The 19,882-nt window shown below is 34.9% G+C and overlaps 1 protein-coding gene across 1 annotated transcript in view; it reads right to left on the bottom strand.

Moving 5' to 3' along the window:
* The window catches only part of CEP57 (centrosomal protein 57), a 41,213-nt gene that overhangs the window by 6,456 nt on the left and 14,875 nt on the right, over positions 1 to 19,882 (bottom strand). The window contains exons 3-8 of the mRNA XM_059413133.1: positions 11,191 to 11,370; positions 10,685 to 10,806; positions 9,457 to 9,573; positions 8,768 to 8,845; positions 5,716 to 5,823; positions 5,124 to 5,201 (exon numbers count right to left, since the gene is read on the bottom strand). Coding sequence (XP_059269116.1) covers positions 5,124 to 5,201; positions 5,716 to 5,823; positions 8,768 to 8,845; positions 9,457 to 9,573; positions 10,685 to 10,806; positions 11,191 to 11,370 — 683 coding nt within the window. The remainder of the gene's footprint in view (positions 1 to 5,123; positions 5,202 to 5,715; positions 5,824 to 8,767; positions 8,846 to 9,456; positions 9,574 to 10,684; positions 10,807 to 11,190; positions 11,371 to 19,882) is intronic.

Raw genomic sequence — 19,882 nt, 5'->3', positions numbered from 1 at the left:
TATCCTCTAGTTGATAAAGAGGCTTGATAAAGAACCTACAGCTAACATCTTACTTACTGGTGAGACTGAATGGTAATGTTCTCCCCCTACTCAAGATCAGACAAAAGGCAAGGATGTCTACTCTCATCACTCCTGCTTAATGTAATATTAGAAATTCTAGCTAATGCATTAAGGCAAAACAGGAAATAAAAGGTCTGCAAATTTAAAAGAAATAAAACTGTCCCTATTACAGATGACATACTTCTCTACACAGAAAATCCAAACCAATCCGAAAAACAATTCCTAGGACTAGAAAGTAATTCAGTGATATCACAGAATGTAAGCTCAACATACAAAAACTAAATATAATAGCAACGATAACACAAAAACTACATTAAAACTTACACTTGCTCTAAAAAAAATATGTGAGTTTAAATCTAATAAAACAGACGTGGGACCAATCCACCAGAAACCACAAAATACTGATGAAAGAAATTGAAGATCTAAATAAATAAATAAAAGCTATACTGTACTCATGGTCTGGAAGATTGAACATAATAAGGACATCAACTCACCTAAGCTGATCTATAGTTATAATGTAATTCCAACCAACATTATGAAAAGACACTTTTTTTGTAGACAGAGACAAACTTATTCTAGAATTCTTATAATCAAAGAAACTAGAAGAGCTAAAACAATTTTGAAAAAGAAGAATAGAGAAAAGAATCACTCTGCCTGATGTTAAGACTTACTATAAAAAGCCACAGTATGGGGTGCCTGGATGGCTCAGTGGTTAAGTGTCTGCCTTCGGCTCAGGTCATGATCCCAGGGTCCTGGGATCAAACCCCGCATTGGGCTCCCTGCTCAGTGCAGAGGCTGCTTCTCCCTCTCCCACTCCTCCTGCTTGTGTTACCTGTCTCGCTCTCTTTCTGTCAAATATATAAATAAAACCTTAAAAAAAATAAAGCCACAGTAATCAAGGCAGTGTGGTACTGGCAAAGAGGTAAACATATACATCGATGGAACAGAATAAAAAATAAACCTTGACCTAACAAGCCTCATGCTGTATATAAAAATCATTTCAAATAGATCACAGATTTAGATGTAAAATATGAAATTATAAAATACATATGAAACATAAGTGAAAATCTACAGGATGTCGGTCCTGGAAAAGAGTTCTTAGACCTGACAGCAAAAGCATGATCCATAAAAAGCAAGAATCAGTTGACTGTATTTCATCACAACAAAAAGCTGCTCTGTGAAACACTAAGAGGAAGAAAGACTGGGAGAATATACTCACAAACTATGTATCTGATATATGACTTTTATCAAAATAAGAACTCTTAAAACCTAAGAGTAAAAACAAAAAACAATACAAAAAAACACATAATAACCAGCCCAATTAAAAAAGGGCATGAAATGTAGGTAGATATTTCATTAGAGGATATATGGATGGTAAATAAGCACATGAAAATAGGACTACCATCATTACTGTAATATAAAATCAAAGCATAGTGAGATATCATACACTCAGAACAGCTAAAATAAAAAGTGACAATACTAAATGCTGGTAAGGATAGGGAAAAATTTCATCTCTTGGGCACTGCTATTAGGAATGAAAAATGTTACAATCATTTAAAAATAAGTGGATAGTTTAAAAAGAAAATATACACTTACCATACAACCCAGTGATCACATTCCTGGACATTTATCCCATAGAAACGAGTACTTATGTTCACACAAAAACCTGTACACAATGTTGGTACTGGTTTTGTTTGTGAAGACTGAAACTGGGAGCAACCTAAAGGTCCTTAAGTGGGTGAATCATTAAACTGTGGTACATTCACACCATGGGATATTCAGCAAAGAGAAAGGAAGGAACTATGGATACACACATCAATTTGATCAATCTGAAGGGATTTATACTGAGTGAAAAGGTCAATATCAAAAAGGTCACATCCTGCATGATTCCTGTTTTTGAAATGGCAAAACTGTAGGCACGGAGTGCTGGTGGTGGTTGCACGAATATGTGATAAATCCACACTGACCTAAATATACACATGCATGTGCACACATACACACCCACAAGGGCATGTGAAACTAGAGAGATCTGACTTAGGTCTATGAATTGTACTAATGTTAACCTCCTGGTCGTGAAACTCTACTATGTTATGTAATGTCCCGCTGCTGCGGTACACCAGATAAAGGATACAGGGGCCCTTTATTATTTTTGCAATTTCCAATAAATCTAGAACCTTTTCAAAATTAAAAAGTTAGTTTATGTTTTTATCAAGATGATTTAAATTCACCTACAATTAAATGGCTTAGATAGACATTCTCCCTTGCAACTCCGTAGTCATCAATACAACCTTGATTATCAAGAACCAAATTCATTGGTCTCGTTAACAATTCATTTTTATTCTTTTTTAAAGAGATTTTGTTTACTCATTTATTTGACACAGAGAGAGAGAGATCACAAGTAGGCAGAGGCAGACAGAAGGGGAGGTGGTAGCAGGCTCCCTGCTGAGCAGAGGAACTGATGCAGGGCTCAATCCCAAGACCCTGAGATCATGACCTGAGCCAAAGGCAGAGGCTTAACCCACTGAGCCACCCAGGCGCCCCTCTCGTTAACAATTTAATGCTGATACACACAGTAATCATTAGAGTGTGAAAATATGTGAGTATGTGAAATCATTATTCTGCTCATAACTTGTGTTGGCGATACTAATTGTCTATGTATACTTTCAATAAGCATTATGCAGATTTTAACTTTTTCCTATTATTTTGCTGATTGTATTTATTAATTTTTTTGTTTGTTCAATCTATAATTTAAAACAGGACACGTACTTTATGTTTTTTTAATTTCATTTTTCTAGTAATTCATTTTTATTGCCTTTTACAAGTGTATTGGTCTATGACAACATCTAATTAAAAATAAAAACTGAGGGGTGCCTGGGTGGCTCAGTGGGTTGGGCCTCTCTGCCTTCAGCTCAGGTTGTGATCCCAGGGTCCTGGGATCAAGCCCCACGTCAGGCTCTCTACTCAGTGGGTAGCCTGCTTCCTCCTCTCTTACTGCCTGCCTCTCTGCCTACTTGTGATCTCTATCTGTCAAATAAATAAATAAAATCTTAAAAAAACAAAAACCAAAAAACAAAAAACAACTGATCCTTCACAATAGACAGTTTGAGAACACTTGGCTAGGTGACAGCACATTCTTGGCTATTTGAATAATTTTCTTTCAAAGATTTTGTTTATTTGAGAGTGAGCGAGTAAGAGAAAGCATGAGTGGGGGAGAATCAGAGGGAGAAGCGGACTCCCTGCTAAGCAGGGAGCCTGATGAGGGGCTCAGTCCCAGGACTCCAGGATCATGAACTCAGCTGAAGGCACCAACTGAGCCACTCAGGCACCCCTAATTGAATAATATTTCACAAAGAGTACAAATAACTTCAGAAGGAGGGTTTAGGTTGAAAAGACTGGTCTTCGAACCTGCCTTGTTCAAACTTTGTATTAATGACTTCAATGAGAATTATCAATGATAGGCAATATTTGGAGATAATACAAATAATGAACTAGATTCCAATGTAATGTGGGACAGGGTGAATCTATTCCTATAGTTTCATTTACATACAAATTCTGTATAAAATAATTAGATCTACAAGGTAGGACCTACACTATAGAAGCTAATGCAAAGATTCAGGAAAACACTTACTTCAGTTGACTCTGAAATTCATGAGAGGGGGAGTCTGCTTCTCCCTCTCTCTCTGCCTACCTCTCTGTCTACTTGTGATCTGTCTGTCAAATAAATAAATAAAATCTTAAAAAAAAAAAAATTCATGAGAGGGATTGATCATGTGGCTTCTGCCAGAACATTAATATGCTAGGCCGAGCTTTGTCACCAGGAGGTGACAAAGTGTCTATTCTGTGCTAGTCATACCACATTTAGAAAAGAAGAGAGTGATGAGATAAACTCATTAAAACACATCCTGAATAGCTGAAGAAAACGTGTTTATAACCTAGAATAGAAATAGGAGATGAGAATAAAGATAAAGTTATTTTCAAAATTTTTGTTATTACCCTACAGTCAAGGGCTCATTTGTTCTATGTGGATCCCTGAGAGCAGAAAAAGAACAAAGCTAATTTACAGTGAAAGATTTTAACTCACTTAGGAACTTTCAAATAAACTGGTCTAGAAATGTATCAATGAGGTCTCATTAGATGTATTTTTTTAAAAAAAAGATTGTTTTAGAGAGTAGTGGGGAGAAAGGCAGGGGGAAAGAGAATCTCAAGTAGATTCCCTGCTGAGTGCAAAGCAGGACTTGAGGTTTGATCCCAGGACCCTGAGATAATGACCTGAGCTGAAATCAAGAGTCAGCTTTTCAACCAACTGAACCACCCAGAGGACCCTACTAACACAGTTTTATTAGAAATGATCTAGTACTTGCTGATATTTGACAAAATTATCATCTCTACATTTAAACACTAAAGGAGGGGCATCTGGGTGGCTCAGTTGTTAAGTGTCTGTCTTTAGCTCAGGTTATGCTCCCAGGGTCCTGGGATCTAGCTCTGCATCCAGGCTCCCTGCTCATTGAGAAGCCTGTTTCTCCATCTCCCACTCCCTCTGCTTGTGTTTCTCTGTCAAATAAATAAAATCTTAAAAAAGAAAATTAAAAAATAAAAAATTAACACTGAAGGAACGATTCAGGTCTATTTCTGACTGCCTCTTGGGAGAATGAGTTCTTAAGTAATATGCATGTGAGGACAAACAGTATATGATTTCTATTTATTAAAATATCTACCTATATTTAAATATAAATGAACAAGGTTGATATTAAAATCCAATGCTACAAATATACTATTTCCTATTTCATTTACTATGACTCCTTCTCCAAACCAGGGTGTCGGATTTTGTTTGAAACTTTTTAAATTTCCTTGCACATATGTTTTACCTGCTTTAAAGTCCCCCTAGTCTCAGCCCTGCTTTCCCAATCCCATAATACCTTCTTCTATCTCATTCTCACATCACTATGATCCATTGCTGGTAAAGGGGCAAAAAAATGTTTTCAGCATTTCTAGGCATACAGGTGTATGAGTTGATTAAAGAGCTAAGTTGTAAAGAAAAAAAATCCAGACTTTGACCAACTCACCTTTCCAGCTACAAAAGGCATATCCCCCAAGCATAATCTATAATGTGGTTGTGCAGCAAAATAGTTCCTAGAACCTTTCTGAATGGAAAGGAGAGAAAAACAAGTTTATTCACATGATAAAAGCTGACCATATAGCACTAACCTGAAATTTCAGCTTATTGCTGGGCTACTACTTGCTTTATCGATACTGGAATGTTGAGCCCCTAATAATACTTAACAATATGCATCCTAGCCTAAGAAACACTAGGAAGGAAAAAACAGTATGTGCCAAAACAGCAATTACAGTCTCAGTAAAAAAACTGTGTGTATGTGATGCACGTATAGTCAGATACACCTAAAAACACTTAAGAGTAAAAGGTCATTAATCAAATACTGAATAATAAGATTTGCACAGTGTTTTGCAGTTCTAAAATGCTTTCATGTATGTTATCTACTAAGGTAAAAATTTATATGTAATTACCACCCCCATTTTCCCAATGAAGAAACTGAATGAAAGAGATCAAAGGTTGACGTACCACACTGTTTTGAGTATTTTCACATAAATTACGCTAAGTGAAAATCAGCACTTTGACTACTGGTCCCGTTTTTGTACCTTTTCTGGTGGTTTTGACTTCTTTTTTTTAACTCTTCTTGCTGTAGGAACACATGGAGTTGCCTTATCTTCAAAGACAATTCTATTTGTTTCTAGACCAGTCTGCAACTAAAAAAACAGGACAGCATAAATTTAATGCTATAGGATTAAAAGCTATTATTTAAATCTGAGATTTGCCATGTAAAGACCTGTAAAAGCCTATAGTAGTATCTGACTGGAAAACACATCATAGCTGTATAACCTTTCTTGAATCAATCTTTCAACATTTACCAAATATTTTAAATCAATTACAAGTCTGTCATTTTATCTTGAAGTGCTGTATTATCATTTTTTTTTTTTTTTACCTTGGAACACTTTAGCTCCATTATTTGTAGTTGTTCCATAAATTAGACCTAATGAGTTAAATGCAATATATCTAATTCGAAAACAGTGTTTCAATATTTTCTTTTTTACACATGGCAACCATATCAGTGCAAGGCACAAAGCAGTTGGAGAGCAAAATACATTTCTTCCTCTTTAGAAAATTCATACTTTTATAATTTAAAGAAAAAGAAACTGGAAATTTATGTCCAAAAGAACTGAAAGGTATGGTAAAGAACAGCAGATGCTGTTATGCCCTTTTCTCTAGTAACTTAGTGACTACATTAATTTAAAAATAATTTCCTTTGCACATGGTAGAAATTCCATAACCAATTTCTAGAGATATCAAATAAGGGCTGCTGCCATCCCTAAACCAACTGTCAGATTTCCTAAAACAACAACAACAACAAAAACATAAATATACACACACACATGTATTTGTCTACAACAGTGGCTTTTCAAACCAGCCTGTCTATCAAACTCATTTGGAGTTTTTGAGAAACATTCAGATTGTAATGATTTTCTCTGGACCTCACTGTTTAAAAAGTACTGTTTTAAAAAGTTCCCCATGAAATTATGATGGAGCTGGAACAAACACTCAGAACCAATGGATTAAAGAAATAGAATACTAATAATTCCTATAATGACTAAATTCATTAGACAGAGACTCTGTTCAGAGATAAAGCAAGAGAGGGATGCTTACCCTCAGGAGCATCTACATTAAGCATTTAACAATGCTTTACAGATAGTAAACTGAATAGATAGAATTCACTGAACATAAAATTACACTCTGGAATACCTATGAAGCCAATGAGCTTGAACAGCATAAAAAGAACAATTTTTTTCTGAATGTTTTAACTTCCAGTTTATTTATTTCTTCTTGGTAGTAGTTATCTATTTGTGTGGCAGAATTTTACCATTTGAGTACTTTAATACTTGGTCTTTTCTCTTGTTTGATCTCTCCAATACTTGGAAGATATAATATGAAGACCACTTCATCGTGTTAAAACCCAAGCTCTGAATGGTTAAATACCTTGCCAGAGATTAGGAAAGTTAAGGTTAACTTGATTTTGGGGGTGCTTGGGTGGCTTAGTTGGTCAAGTGTCTGCCTTTGGCTCAGCGTCATGATTCCTGGGGTTCTAAGACTGAACCTGGCATCTGGCTCCCTGCTCACTGGGGAGTCTGCTTCTCCCTATCTCTCTCCTCTACAACTCTCCCCAACCATGTGCTCATATGCTCTCAAAAAAATAAACTCTCTTAAAAAAAAAAAAAGGTTAGCTTGATTTGGAACCATGTACAATCCGTGGTCATTGTTATTCCACTATAATAGTGTTCACTCTCAGAACTCAAAACATTTTCAGAGTGCCAGGGTGGCTCAGTGGGTTAAAGCCTCTGCCTTCAGCTCAGGTCATGATCTCAGGGTCCTGGGATCAAGCCTCGCATCCATCGAGCGCTCTGCTCAGCAGGGAGCCTGCCTCCCCCTGCCTCTCTGCCTACTTGTGATCTCTCTGTCAAATAAATAAATAAAATGTTTAAAAAAATTTACTATATTATCAGTAATAAACATTTGGCCCCTTCTTTATGCCTGAGAAATGAAAAAAGAAAGCAAAAATACTCTAAATTAAAATTTAAATAATGAACCTGCTTAATTTTTACTTCATGTACAACAGAACTCACCACCACAATGCCACAATGTATATAAAGCACAATCCACAAGTTTGAATGTTATAAGTGAGGAAGTGGAGAAAGAAAATACATCAGGTTTAATAGAGATATATTAATTCAATGAATTCTGGGAAGTAATGAAGAAGTAGACAAGATGACAAAGAGAACAGAATGTTTACAGTCTTGCAAGCCCACATGTGAACTGAGCTGGCATCTGACCACAGCCTGAACTGCAGAACCTCCATTCCTAACTGTTTTTGGAATCAAGACCTGCTTCTTGTGTTAATATGATGGGAAGAGGTACATACAAATGTATAAAACTTAAAGACTTTAGAAGTGGGAGGGCAATATATGGGAGGTATTTAAACAAATAAGCTCGTAAGAGAGTCTTCAGTTACAAACAAAGTGTTTATTTCTAAGACTTACAGGGTACAAAAGTATTACTGTATCTTTAAGAAATGGAAGTTCTGGTTGGTTTACACAAACTCAGTTGTTTTTGTGAATTCATACTGCCCCAGCTATTCTATTTGGTAACCAATGCACAGGATAAAATCAAAGACTAGGAGCAAACAGAGCTCACTTTCCCTTTATGGTAGCTTTTGTGAATTAGTATGGGTAACTAGCTAGTGGGGCAGCCTATTACCTCAATTTCTGTCCTGGTGTTTTGAGGCCACTAAAGAAAAGGAAAATGTGTAAGATGGAAACTACATGATGGCTTTCAAACATTTCTAGTAGTGTCCCATGTGAGAAATTTTACATAGTTAGGTATTACATTATATATAATATCTGTCTATTATTTTTTAAAAATGCTGATTGGTACATCACAATTTAAATAACTCTAAAAAACTGCTCAACTTTTATTCTCTCCCTGTAAAAATATAGGTTTATTTTCCATATCAAGCTATGTCTGACAATTAATATATTGGGTTATTCCAAAATATAAATAATTTAAGAAGTCCACATTTAATCTTTTGTATTAAGAAAAGTATGAAATATGAGGAGCCTATCTGCTGACACTGCAACTTACCTGGGCTGCCTTAGTTTGCATACGTTTCCTTTCTTGTTCTTCTTCACGGAGCTTTGCTTCTAACTCTTGCATTTTTTTCTAGTAATAAAAATATTAAAAGTGGTTAGTGAAAGATTTAGTGTCTTTATGTAAAATTTAAAACAGCAACACAGTAATCTGCTATAAAATTTTAGCACAGTAAATTTATGCTTGCTAGTTCACTCTAGTAATGGGACTGTGGTTGCCAGTAACCATGACACTCTTTGTGATTCATTATTAGTCATTTGTGAAGTAGCTGTGAGGCAGTTGAACAGAATTATGGGTAAAATCTATGGCCAAAGCACACAGCACTGAACGAAGGCATATAGGGTACATGGAAGCTAAACTGGGAACTTAATCTCAGTGGTAAAAATATTTCCCAAGTGAACCAATTAAAACTAAAGAGAGCAGCTTAAACCAAGTAACACAAGCCTTAAGGATGATCAAAAACATTTACGCTTCCAACATTTTCAAAAAGAACTATTTCCTTATGCACATCAAGATTATAAAATGTGAACACTTTCTCCAAATTTACATATTTGCCTTTAAAAATTCCTGTTTCTTTGCTACAAGGTCACTTTTCTTCCTATAAATATCCAGTATTATAAAATGATCAGTTTTACAAAAGAACCATTATTATGCACTGATGAGTGAAAGAAACATTCACTGACTTCTGCCAGGGCCTGCATTGTGGTAAGTTTGTTATACTCCTGCTCCAGAAGATCCAACTTTTCAAGTTGGCTCTGCACATGTGTTTGATCATGTTGTCGTTCTCTTTCGAGGGAAACCTAGGGAACAGTAATAAACAGCACGATAATTTGACAAAACAAAAAGCAACTGACACAGGGCATATACTATATATTTTATTTGTTTGGCCTTTCATAGAACTACTTAGATACTACAGAGAAATTCTAGGAGAACATATTAAAATGAAACCACAGAGGGAAAACAAGTGGAATCCTGTTCTCACCATATACTATTACATTTGGTTCCATATACTGAGACTTTCATTATACTCTGGGGTAGAAGGGATTTATTAGATACACATAGACTACTAATACTTTCAATGAGTCTGGTTCACTTACACAGTTAATCTCTTAATTAGGGCAATAATTATTTTTGTATCTATCATTTATACTGTCTCTGAATTCTATGCAAAATATCTAGTATTATATTTTTAGGTTTAGTGTCAAGGTGTTGAAAAGACTACCATCTGACGTCACAGAGTAAACCATTAAACTAGGCTAGGCTAGTGGACAGTTAATGCCCTTAAAAAATACATTGTTAAAAATTGGCATAAATCATATTTTATTTCCAGTACTAATCTTAAGAAATGGGCTATTTTTGAAATTTACTAATGAAACAAGGTTATTAATTCAAAGACATTTATTATATATGCCTAACAGATATACTAATCAAAACATTTTACTCTTCTCTTATAGATTCTTTCTAACCTAAGAACTGGAATACCCCAAATGAAAGAATTGCTATATTACTGTATATAATGGTTTCTATTTCCAATCATGTGGCAGATTCAACTGACTACCCCTTTCCCCAATGTATAAACAATTCAAGTAATTTCAGCCTTGGGCTGTTATACTGTTCACAAGCCAGACACTATCGAAGCTGTAAGCAGAGGATATGACAGGGTGTGTGAGGGTCATGGAAAAAAGAAACCTCTTTATAGCTATGCTGAAGAAACAAATCACATTTTCCCCCAAAGCCTACCCGAGCTGTTTCTCAAGATGAACTTCTTGTACTACTATTGGTGATTAGGATAAAAGGAGAAATGACTACCATAACAGAACTGTTAGTCTTTACTGTGAAAAAAGATCTTTAGGTCAGTCTGATTTTCCCCATAACTAACATTCTTGAAAATGAATCTGTGATACACCATACCTGTTTTTCTAAGACAGATGTCCTTTCCATTTCTGCATGCTTTATCATATTGCGCATGTATTCCAACTGTTTTTCTAGAAGATTGCACTTATTTTCTGCAGCTAACAACTGAGATGTCAGTTCTAAAAAGAATACATAACAAAAGGAGAAATTAGCTCACCCATGGGAAGTTTTAACAAGCTATTTAATGGGAATTAATTCTACTATGTAAACAACGAACACTATCCAGTAGCTCTAGAAGCCTATTCAGAGGACTTAAGTCATTCTCTTTCTATATGCAAGTCCAATCTGTCTTGAATTCAATCAGTAAATATAATGCAGGACCATCAGCATGTGTTTTTTGAAACGCACCTGAGTATAATGCAATTCTGGAGTGCCCAAAGACACTGACTAATAGAAAATACTAATGTGAAATTGCTTCTAGAATAATTTTACAAGACATTTTGTGTATTTCATTTTGTATTTTGTGTATTTGTAGGTTTCATTTTCTTCATAATTAAACAAACCTTGATTGTGCTTTGACTCCTCATTCTTTGAATTCTCTCTTTCTTGTATCTGTTCATCCAATACTTTCTTATACTCAATTGTTTCTCTAGACAAGGTTTTCACACTTTCTTCTGCCTGAATTCTTTCAAGTTCTAAGCGTCGAATCTTATCTTGAAGATTCTTCAGAGCAGAAAATATAGCTGCCAAACCCAAACATGCATAATATAAATATATGGAGAAGGTTCAATTAAAAAAAAAAAAAACTCATCTAAATAAAAAGTAAAACATGGGTGGGCCCAGGGGAGAAACACTCTTTGGGAAAAATGAAATGCTTATTACTGCGACATAATTGTTTTTAAAAAAATCCATTAAAAAAAATCCATTTAAAGACATACTCTGAGTCTCTTAAATACACTAGACACTCAAAAACCAAATCATGGTAAAACATTTTGAAGATTTTATAAAATGGTAAAAATATTTAGCTAATCATATAAAATTCATTAACTGTCCAAAAGTACATTAACTACCAATCTGCTTTCTGTTTTATTAATAGGATCACATGCAGACTCAAACTGTAGAGTTACAGAACTCAAGCACAAAAGGACTATTTTTTTAAATCTCAATTTTTCATTATATAGGAAAAATTCTATTCATTCTTTAAACTGTCCCCCCACCAAAAGTTTCTGATTATAAAAGTAATACATGATCTCTATAGAAGGCACAGGAAAAGAAAACAAAAAGAACAACTTATACTCTTACTACGAAGAGGTAATGACGATCACTTTTGGTTACTGCTTTCTATCTTTTTTGATATGAATAAAACAAATTTAAATCAAAATTTGCCTAAGTTTTCTTTTTTGATGTTAGCACAATGAAACTGTGAGTATTCCCTCATACAATCAGATGATTACTTAAAAGATTACTTCCTCATAGTCAATAACTAAAAATTGAAAAATTAAGTTGCTGGTTGGGTCAAAAAAACCTTATTTGAAAGGTTTTTGAAACAAAATACCTTCATAAAAGGCTGTATCAATTTATACTTTCATCAGATGTATGTGTCTTTGGCAACACACACCACTATTAATTACAACATTTCTGTTATTTTGTTTAAGAACAAAAGCTCCTTCTGGTTATTTCACTTTGGAGTTCTATTAAAAATTTACATATATATATATATATATATATATAGCCAATTTTCTTCTGAATTCCTTAAAAAAAAGTCCCCCCATCACTTTATTATTGGTCCTTAATTCCAGAAAATATACCTGCCAGTTTAGATGTTGTCAGTTTTGGCATAAAGATGTTCTGATTTTTCATATTATAACAACTTTAACATCAAGTTCTTTATATAGGTAGAACATTCTTCTGTAACTTCAAGAATATATATACTTCATATTTTCCTTTATTGTACGTGTAGTTTCATATATGTTTACATTTAATTCTTTAAGTGAAATAAAAGTTATTTTTGCACTGAAAGAAGAACTTTAAATGGCAACTGTATCATATACCAAATTCACACAGGTACCAATATATATAGATGTAATTATTACTCACACACATGTACCCACTACATAGTTTCACACACACATACCGGAAACCACAGTTTCAGGACTTTTATTCTGATTTCGTTATTAGTATTCCAGTATTTGAACTATTAAAACCTTATAAACATTGATACTGCCAGTCTCCCACATTACAGAAATCCTTAGAACATTCCAAATTTATTCTTACAATTAACATATTCAGAAACATTTTGCCTAAACAATGACTTAATGACTAAACAATGACTTAATGACTCAATGAAACATTATGTAAACCATATTATACATAGGAAAAACTGTCATCTTGTAAAAATCAAGGCTTCTTACTCAAAACAAGGCACACTTACTTTTCTGTTTATCAATGTAATTCATTCATTTGCCAAATTTTTAGAGCCTAGAATGTTATAGGCTCCAAAGAGGAGACTGATACATTTTATAATATAGTCAGCTTATTCTTTCTATTATGTAATGAGACTTCAGTGGAATTAGAAAGAACACAGACATGAAATACATACAACGTAGAAACCTAAAAAATAACGGAAAAGACTGAGGAGAGGAAAAGATTCCAGATTTAGAATTATTTAAAGGAACAATTTTCTAAAAAACCTAGAGTAATTAGATAACAAATTTAATAGGAAAGGAGAAAATCAATATATGCCTTTATATCAATTCAGTTTTGTTTTGTTTTTCTTTTCAAGATTCATTTATTTCAGAGAAAGAGAACATGGTGGGGAGGGACAGAGGGAGAAGGAGAAAGAATCTCAAACTGACTCTGCTCTGAGCACAGAGCCTGATGTAGAGCTTGATCCCACCACGAGATCGGGACCCAAGCTGAAACCAAGAGTAGGATACCCAAATGACTGTGCCACCCAGGCACCCCATCAATTCAGGGTTTTAATTTTTATTTAATTTTCTTAAAGATTTTATTTACTTATTTGACAGAGAGAGACACAGAGAGAGAATGAACACAAGTAGGGGGGGAGCAGGAGAGGGAGAAGCAGGCTTCCCACTGAGCCCAGGACCTGGGATCATAACCTGAGTTGAAGGCAGCCGCTTAACAACCGAGCCACCCAGGTACCTAATTCAGGCTTTTTAAAAACCTCTTCTGAATGACTCAGACTTTGTAATACCAAACATTTCTTGCATCCCTTCATTAGATTACATCTAATAGTATATGACTTTGCCAGTACTTTATTTCTGCATTTACAGTTATTAGAGCAATTGGCTGGAACCCATCATTTTTGTTCTGCATGTCAACAACTACAGTATCACAAATGTGCTAGATTAACAAAAAGACCCAGTATGAGGTATATGCTCTCTTTTTCTAGCCATCTGGAATGGCTTATTTGTCACCAAAATTATTTCAATGTTTCTCAACAACATAAAAAAATGGGAAGATAAACCATGCTCATGGACTGGAAGAACTGTTAAAATGTCCCTATTTACCAAAAGCAATCTACAGATTCAATGTAATCCTTATCAAAATACCAACTGGTTTTACTCACAGAATGATAACAAATGATTCTAAAATTTATATGGAACCATAAAAGACCCTAAATAGTGAAAGCCATCTTAAGAAGCATAAACAAAGCTGGAGGTATCACAATCCAATTCCAAGATTGCAGCAAAGCTACCATAATCAAAATAGTATGGTACGGGCACATAAACATAAAGATCAATGGAACAGGATGGAAAGCCCAGAAATAAACTTATATGATCAGTTAACCTGTGACAAAAGAGGTGAGAACTACTGGGACTTTATCAAACTAAAAAGCTTTTACACAGCCAATGAAGACATCAACAAAACAAAAAGGCAACCTACTGAATGGCAGAATATTTACAAATCATGGATGCTGATAAGGAGTTAATGTCCAAAATAGACAAAGAACTCCTAAAACGTAATACCAAAAAAAATCCACAAATAATCCAATCAAAAGGAGAAGACATGAATAGACATTTTTCCAAAGAAGATATATCTAGATGGCCAAAAGACACATGAACAGATGTTCACGCTAATCACCAGGATATGCAAGTCAAAACCACTATGAGTTATGACTTCACACTAGTAAGAACAGCTAGTATCAAAAAGACAAGAAATGACAAGTGTTTTCAAGGATGTGAAAAGGGATCGCTTATGCACTGTTGGTAAAAGTATAAACTGGGGAAGTCACTGTGGAACATTAAGAAGGTTCCTCAAAAAAAAAAAAAAAAAAGGAAATACTACCTGATACAGTAATAGTAATTCCACTACTGATTACCCAAAGAAAACACTAATTTGAAAAGACACATGCACTCCTATGTTTATTGCAGCATTATTTATAATAACCAATCTAAGCGCACATCCACAGATAAATTAAAGAGGATGTGATATATATAATGGAGTATTAGATATGCCACACATATATACAGAATGGAGTATTAGCCATAAAAAGGAACGAAATCTTGCCATACATGATGAGATGGGTCAACTTAGAGGGGTTTATGCTAAATACATAAGCCAGAGAAAGACAAATACCACATGATTTCACTTATATATGGAGTCAAAACAAAAACAAAAACAAACCCTAATAAACAAAACAGAAACAGACTCATAAACACAGAGAACTGGTGGTTGCCAGAAAGGAGGCGAGTGGGAGATAGGCAGAATATGTGAAGGGGATTAAGAGGTACAAAATCCAGTTGTAAGTCACAGGAATAAAAAGTACAACATCGGCAACACAGCCAATAATACCGCAATAATATTGAATGATGACAGTAAACTACATTTATTGTGGTGAGAAGAGTATAATATATAGGGCTGTCAAATCACTATTCTGTATACCTGAAACTAATGTAACAGTGTATGTCAACTACACTTCAAAAAAAAAAAAAAAAAAATTCCCTGGGGCACCTGAGTGGCTTAGTCAGTTAAGTGGTTGCCTCCAGCTCGGGTCATGATTCCAGGGTGCTGGGATGGAGCCCCTCATTGGCTCCCTGCTCATCAGGAAGCCTGCTTCTCTCTCTCCCACTCTCTGAGTTCCCTCAGAGATGTCTTCATTGGCTGTGTAAAAGCTTTTTAGTTTGATACAGTCCCAGTAGTTCTCACCTCTTTTGTCACAGGTTAACTGATCATATAAGTTTATTTCTGGGCTTTCCATCCTGTTCCAGTTATTAGAGCAATTGGCTGGAACCCATCATTTTTGTGTTCCCTCTCTCACTGTGTCTCTCTCAAATGAATAAATAAAATCATAAATAAATAAACAAATTGATTAATTCTTACCAAAGAAGTTTATACAGCAGGCCTGAACCTTGGCTACTCTCTGGAAACTAGGCTCTTGAAATGTTCCTTCAGTTACTAATCAATACGGTTTTGTATGCTTAAGGCACTAAATCCTGCTGCATAAATCTGCTTTGATTGCATAAACAAACGTGTTTTATGGTGAATATCATGACTGTGCAGGCACAAAGTGTTTTGTGTGACCAGCCCAAATAAAAGCCATAGTGTCTGACACTTAAGTGGGCTTTCCTGAGCAGAAACACTACACATGTCATGCAGTTTATTGCTGGAGGAGGAAGTGTTTTTCTGTGTGACCTTCATGAGGGAGAAATTTGGAAGCCTAAATTTTGGTTTCTCTAGATTCTACTGTACAACCACTTCTGAAACTTGTGAATCCTCTAAGTTAATCTTCCACCATGTAGGTGGTCCTCAGGTCCCAGAATATGAAATATTCAATAATGTTTTCAGATTCCACAACACAACTGAATTTTAAGACACCACTTGCTAAGTTTTGGTGTAATATCAAATAAAAATATCCACAAATTGCTGGAAAGGCTATTAAAGTATTACTTCTTTTCCATCTACATATACATGTCAGGCCAGGTTTTTTTCACATACTTTAATCAAAACAATTAACACAAATGGAATGCAAAAATAGATGAGAATCAAGCAGTTTTCTACTAATCTAGAAATAAGGGACTTACAAAGTATAAAATAAAACAATGTCACTCTCTGCAGTATATTTTTTAAATCTGGAAAACAGTTATTCTTCATTAACATATTATATAAATATGCAGTGGGTTAATTAGGGTTCCCTGAATTTAAAAAATTGGAGAACCAGTGCCTTAGAAGAACAGATGGGCAGTAAACTGTAATCAATACCTACCTAGCACACTAGCTATAACTTGATTTCTCTCTTTTGTCACAATAATCTGAGCTTCTTCCAACAGGTGTGATACAAATTTGTAATAGATCCATCTCTCTTAGCTTTTATAGAGGCCATGAGTGGCCTGGCACAGTGGAAACACCCAGATAACAGCCCCATCAGTTTATCTCCATGTGCTGTACATGTGTTACCATTTCATTTTCCACAAGGACTAGGCTAAGTGAAAGGTTTAGAAAGCACTGGCCTAGTAGAATTGCCTCATAGTTACCTTGCTTCAAATGTCCAAGCCATTCTGCACACTACTGTGATTTGAAATGTATTAAATAACATAAATAATGGGTTAGACTTCTTTGGATTGACATTAGTTACGTTTTTTTTTTAAAGGGCTCCAAGGGACAGGGAAAAAAAGTGGTTCCAAGGACAATACATTTTTTTTGAAGGCAGTAATAACTTCCAATTTCTTGCTCATCTCTTTTCAAAAACTCAAAATGAATATGAAAATGAGAATTTAAAAAAACATAATTTAATTATCTTTCAATGGCATTAATCAAGCTATATTTTCAATGTGATTATTAGATAGCCAAGTGAAATGGTAATTTATCAAATGAAAGTATATTAAACTAGAACTAAAGAAGAGTTAGTCTTCTTTATTGTAATGTATTCATACAAAAAAAGCATTTATTACATGTAAAGAAGAAAAGTTTATCATACAGAGTATCTATTCAAATTAAGACTTCAGTCATTCAAACAGAAGTCTGGTGTTTTGCACAAATATTTTTATTCAATGCTCAACTTACTAACTAAAAACCTCTTACAGGATATAGTGTCTCAAAGATGAAGATAATAAAGAAAATGTTAATTCAATGGCTAACAAAACAAGTGATAGAATGCTACTCATCTGAACACAGCAGCTAAAGATTTTGGCGATTTAGAAAAATAAAAGCTGTGTAACATACAAACAACATATGGTAAAAAAGCAAAGAATAAATAACTGAAGCCCACAGTGGATAAAAAATCTGTTAAGAAACAAGATGGGATTGGGAGGGAGACAAACCATAAGTGACTCTTAATCTCACAAAACAAACTGAGGGTTGGTGGGGGGAGCGGGCTTGGGAGAAGGGGGGTGGGGTTATGGACACTGGGGAGGGTGTGTGCTTTGGTGAGTGCTGTGAAGTGTGTAAACCTGGCAATTCACAGACCTGTAACCCTGGGGATAAAAATATATGTTTATATAAAAAATAAAAAATTAAAAAATTAAAAGAAAACTGTTAAGATTTAGTAATTATTATTTAAAAAATAAGCACATACAAAAATAATCATGCAACAAAGTTCTAGCAGAAATACAAGGTCTAGGAATCAGATATCAATCCTTCCACTGCAATATTATATCTAGTTCTGATCTTCACCTCTATTGAAAGAAACTTTAAAAAAAAGTTCAGAGAAAAGTAATTACTAAAGAATGAAAAGAATAAGAAAAGTGAAATGGGGCAGATTTATTCATACAGGAGAAAGTCAGCAAATGTTTAGCCCTGTGTGAGTGATAATGCTACATTCTGCTTGTGTGTCACTAATGGTTTTAAAGAACATGTGAGAGAAGAGGGAAAAAGGAGATGAAGAGGAAAGTAAGCAAAAGAAAAAATAATGTGTACATAGTAAATCAGATCTCTTATCCCTTCAGAGCATGGTGTTGTGAACTGTTTAAGCAATGCCTCAGGATATTCACTATGATCCATTATGCTTTTATAGCATTTTTTGTATCAATCCAATGATATCTACTTTCAGTATGGGACAGCCAGATAAGGAAACCAGTACCTGCTTTCCCATAACAAAAAAATGAAGGCTCTGGATGGTTGGTAAAGGACCAACAGAATTTAGAAGAGGTATCTGAGAAGAGCAGGAAGAGGTATGTGTTGGGGAAGCTGGCAGAGAGGAAGATTTCTCAAAATAATTAATACATAATGTGGGTTTTAAAGACTATAATTCCCTAACAGAAAGATTTCAGTAAGAGGGCACAGCAAGAGAAAGACTTAAAAGCTTGACATGGCTGGTGTGACAGCCAGAATGGACACCCAAGAATACCTATGTCCTAATCCTTCAATCTCTGATACATGGCAAAAAGGACTTTGGGAAAGGACCCTAACAGAGAGATATGAAGCATGAAAGACCCATGACCCATGACTCCTTGAATGGAGCAATAAAGAAGGCAAAGGAAGGAATGCAGACAGCCTCTAGGAAGAAAGACTGGCCCTAACTAAAAGTTAGCAAGACAATGGAACCTCAGCTCTATCACCACAGGTAACTGAATGCAGCCAAACAGTTGAATGAGCTGAGAACAGATTCTTCCCTAAACTCTCTAGTAAGGAACAGAGCCCAGTCAACACCTTGATTTCAGCCTCATAGAATGCTAAACAGAAGACCCTGCTAAGCCCATCCAGATTTCTGCCCTAAAGAAACTGTGTGATGGCGATTTAAAGTTGTGTTAAAGTTGCTGAGCTGTGGTAATCTGTTAAAGCAGCAAGAAAGCTAATACAGATGACAAGTTCTGGGAAAAGATATAGTTCTAAGTAGACAGAGCAAAGGATATGTGGGTAAGGAAGAACAGAAGAGAAGACAGGGATGAAATTGGTAAGGTAGGTAGAATCTAGATTAAAAAAAACAAAACAAACAAAAAAACCCCCAAAAAACCAAACTAAAAAAAAAAAACCAAACCAAAAAAATCCCCTGCTACAATTTGTTTAAAGTAGGAGAGATGATGCAGAATGTTGTTTAAATGGGGATGAGAGGGAAACCACAGGTTAAGCAATTATTTAGGAGTATATCACAATTATCTATGTAATAGATGACGAAAGTCTAAGCCAAAGCAATAAGAATGAAGAGATATAACCAATACATCTTTGGGATATTTCAGAGGCATAAATACTGATTTTTTGGTTCATGACTCATATTGCATATGACAGAACAGTCCTAGATTTCTCAAAGTATTTAGCCTTGATGATTTAGTGGACAATACTGTTTAACAATCAGTGAAC

The sequence above is a fragment of the Mustela nigripes genome, chromosome 1, assembly GCF_022355385.1.
Source record: "Mustela nigripes isolate SB6536 chromosome 1, MUSNIG.SB6536, whole genome shotgun sequence".
Classification (NCBI taxonomy): Eukaryota; Metazoa; Chordata; class Mammalia; order Carnivora; family Mustelidae; genus Mustela; species Mustela nigripes.
The sequence above is the reverse complement of the archived record's forward strand: the minus strand, read 5'-3'. Positions and strand labels throughout refer to the sequence as shown.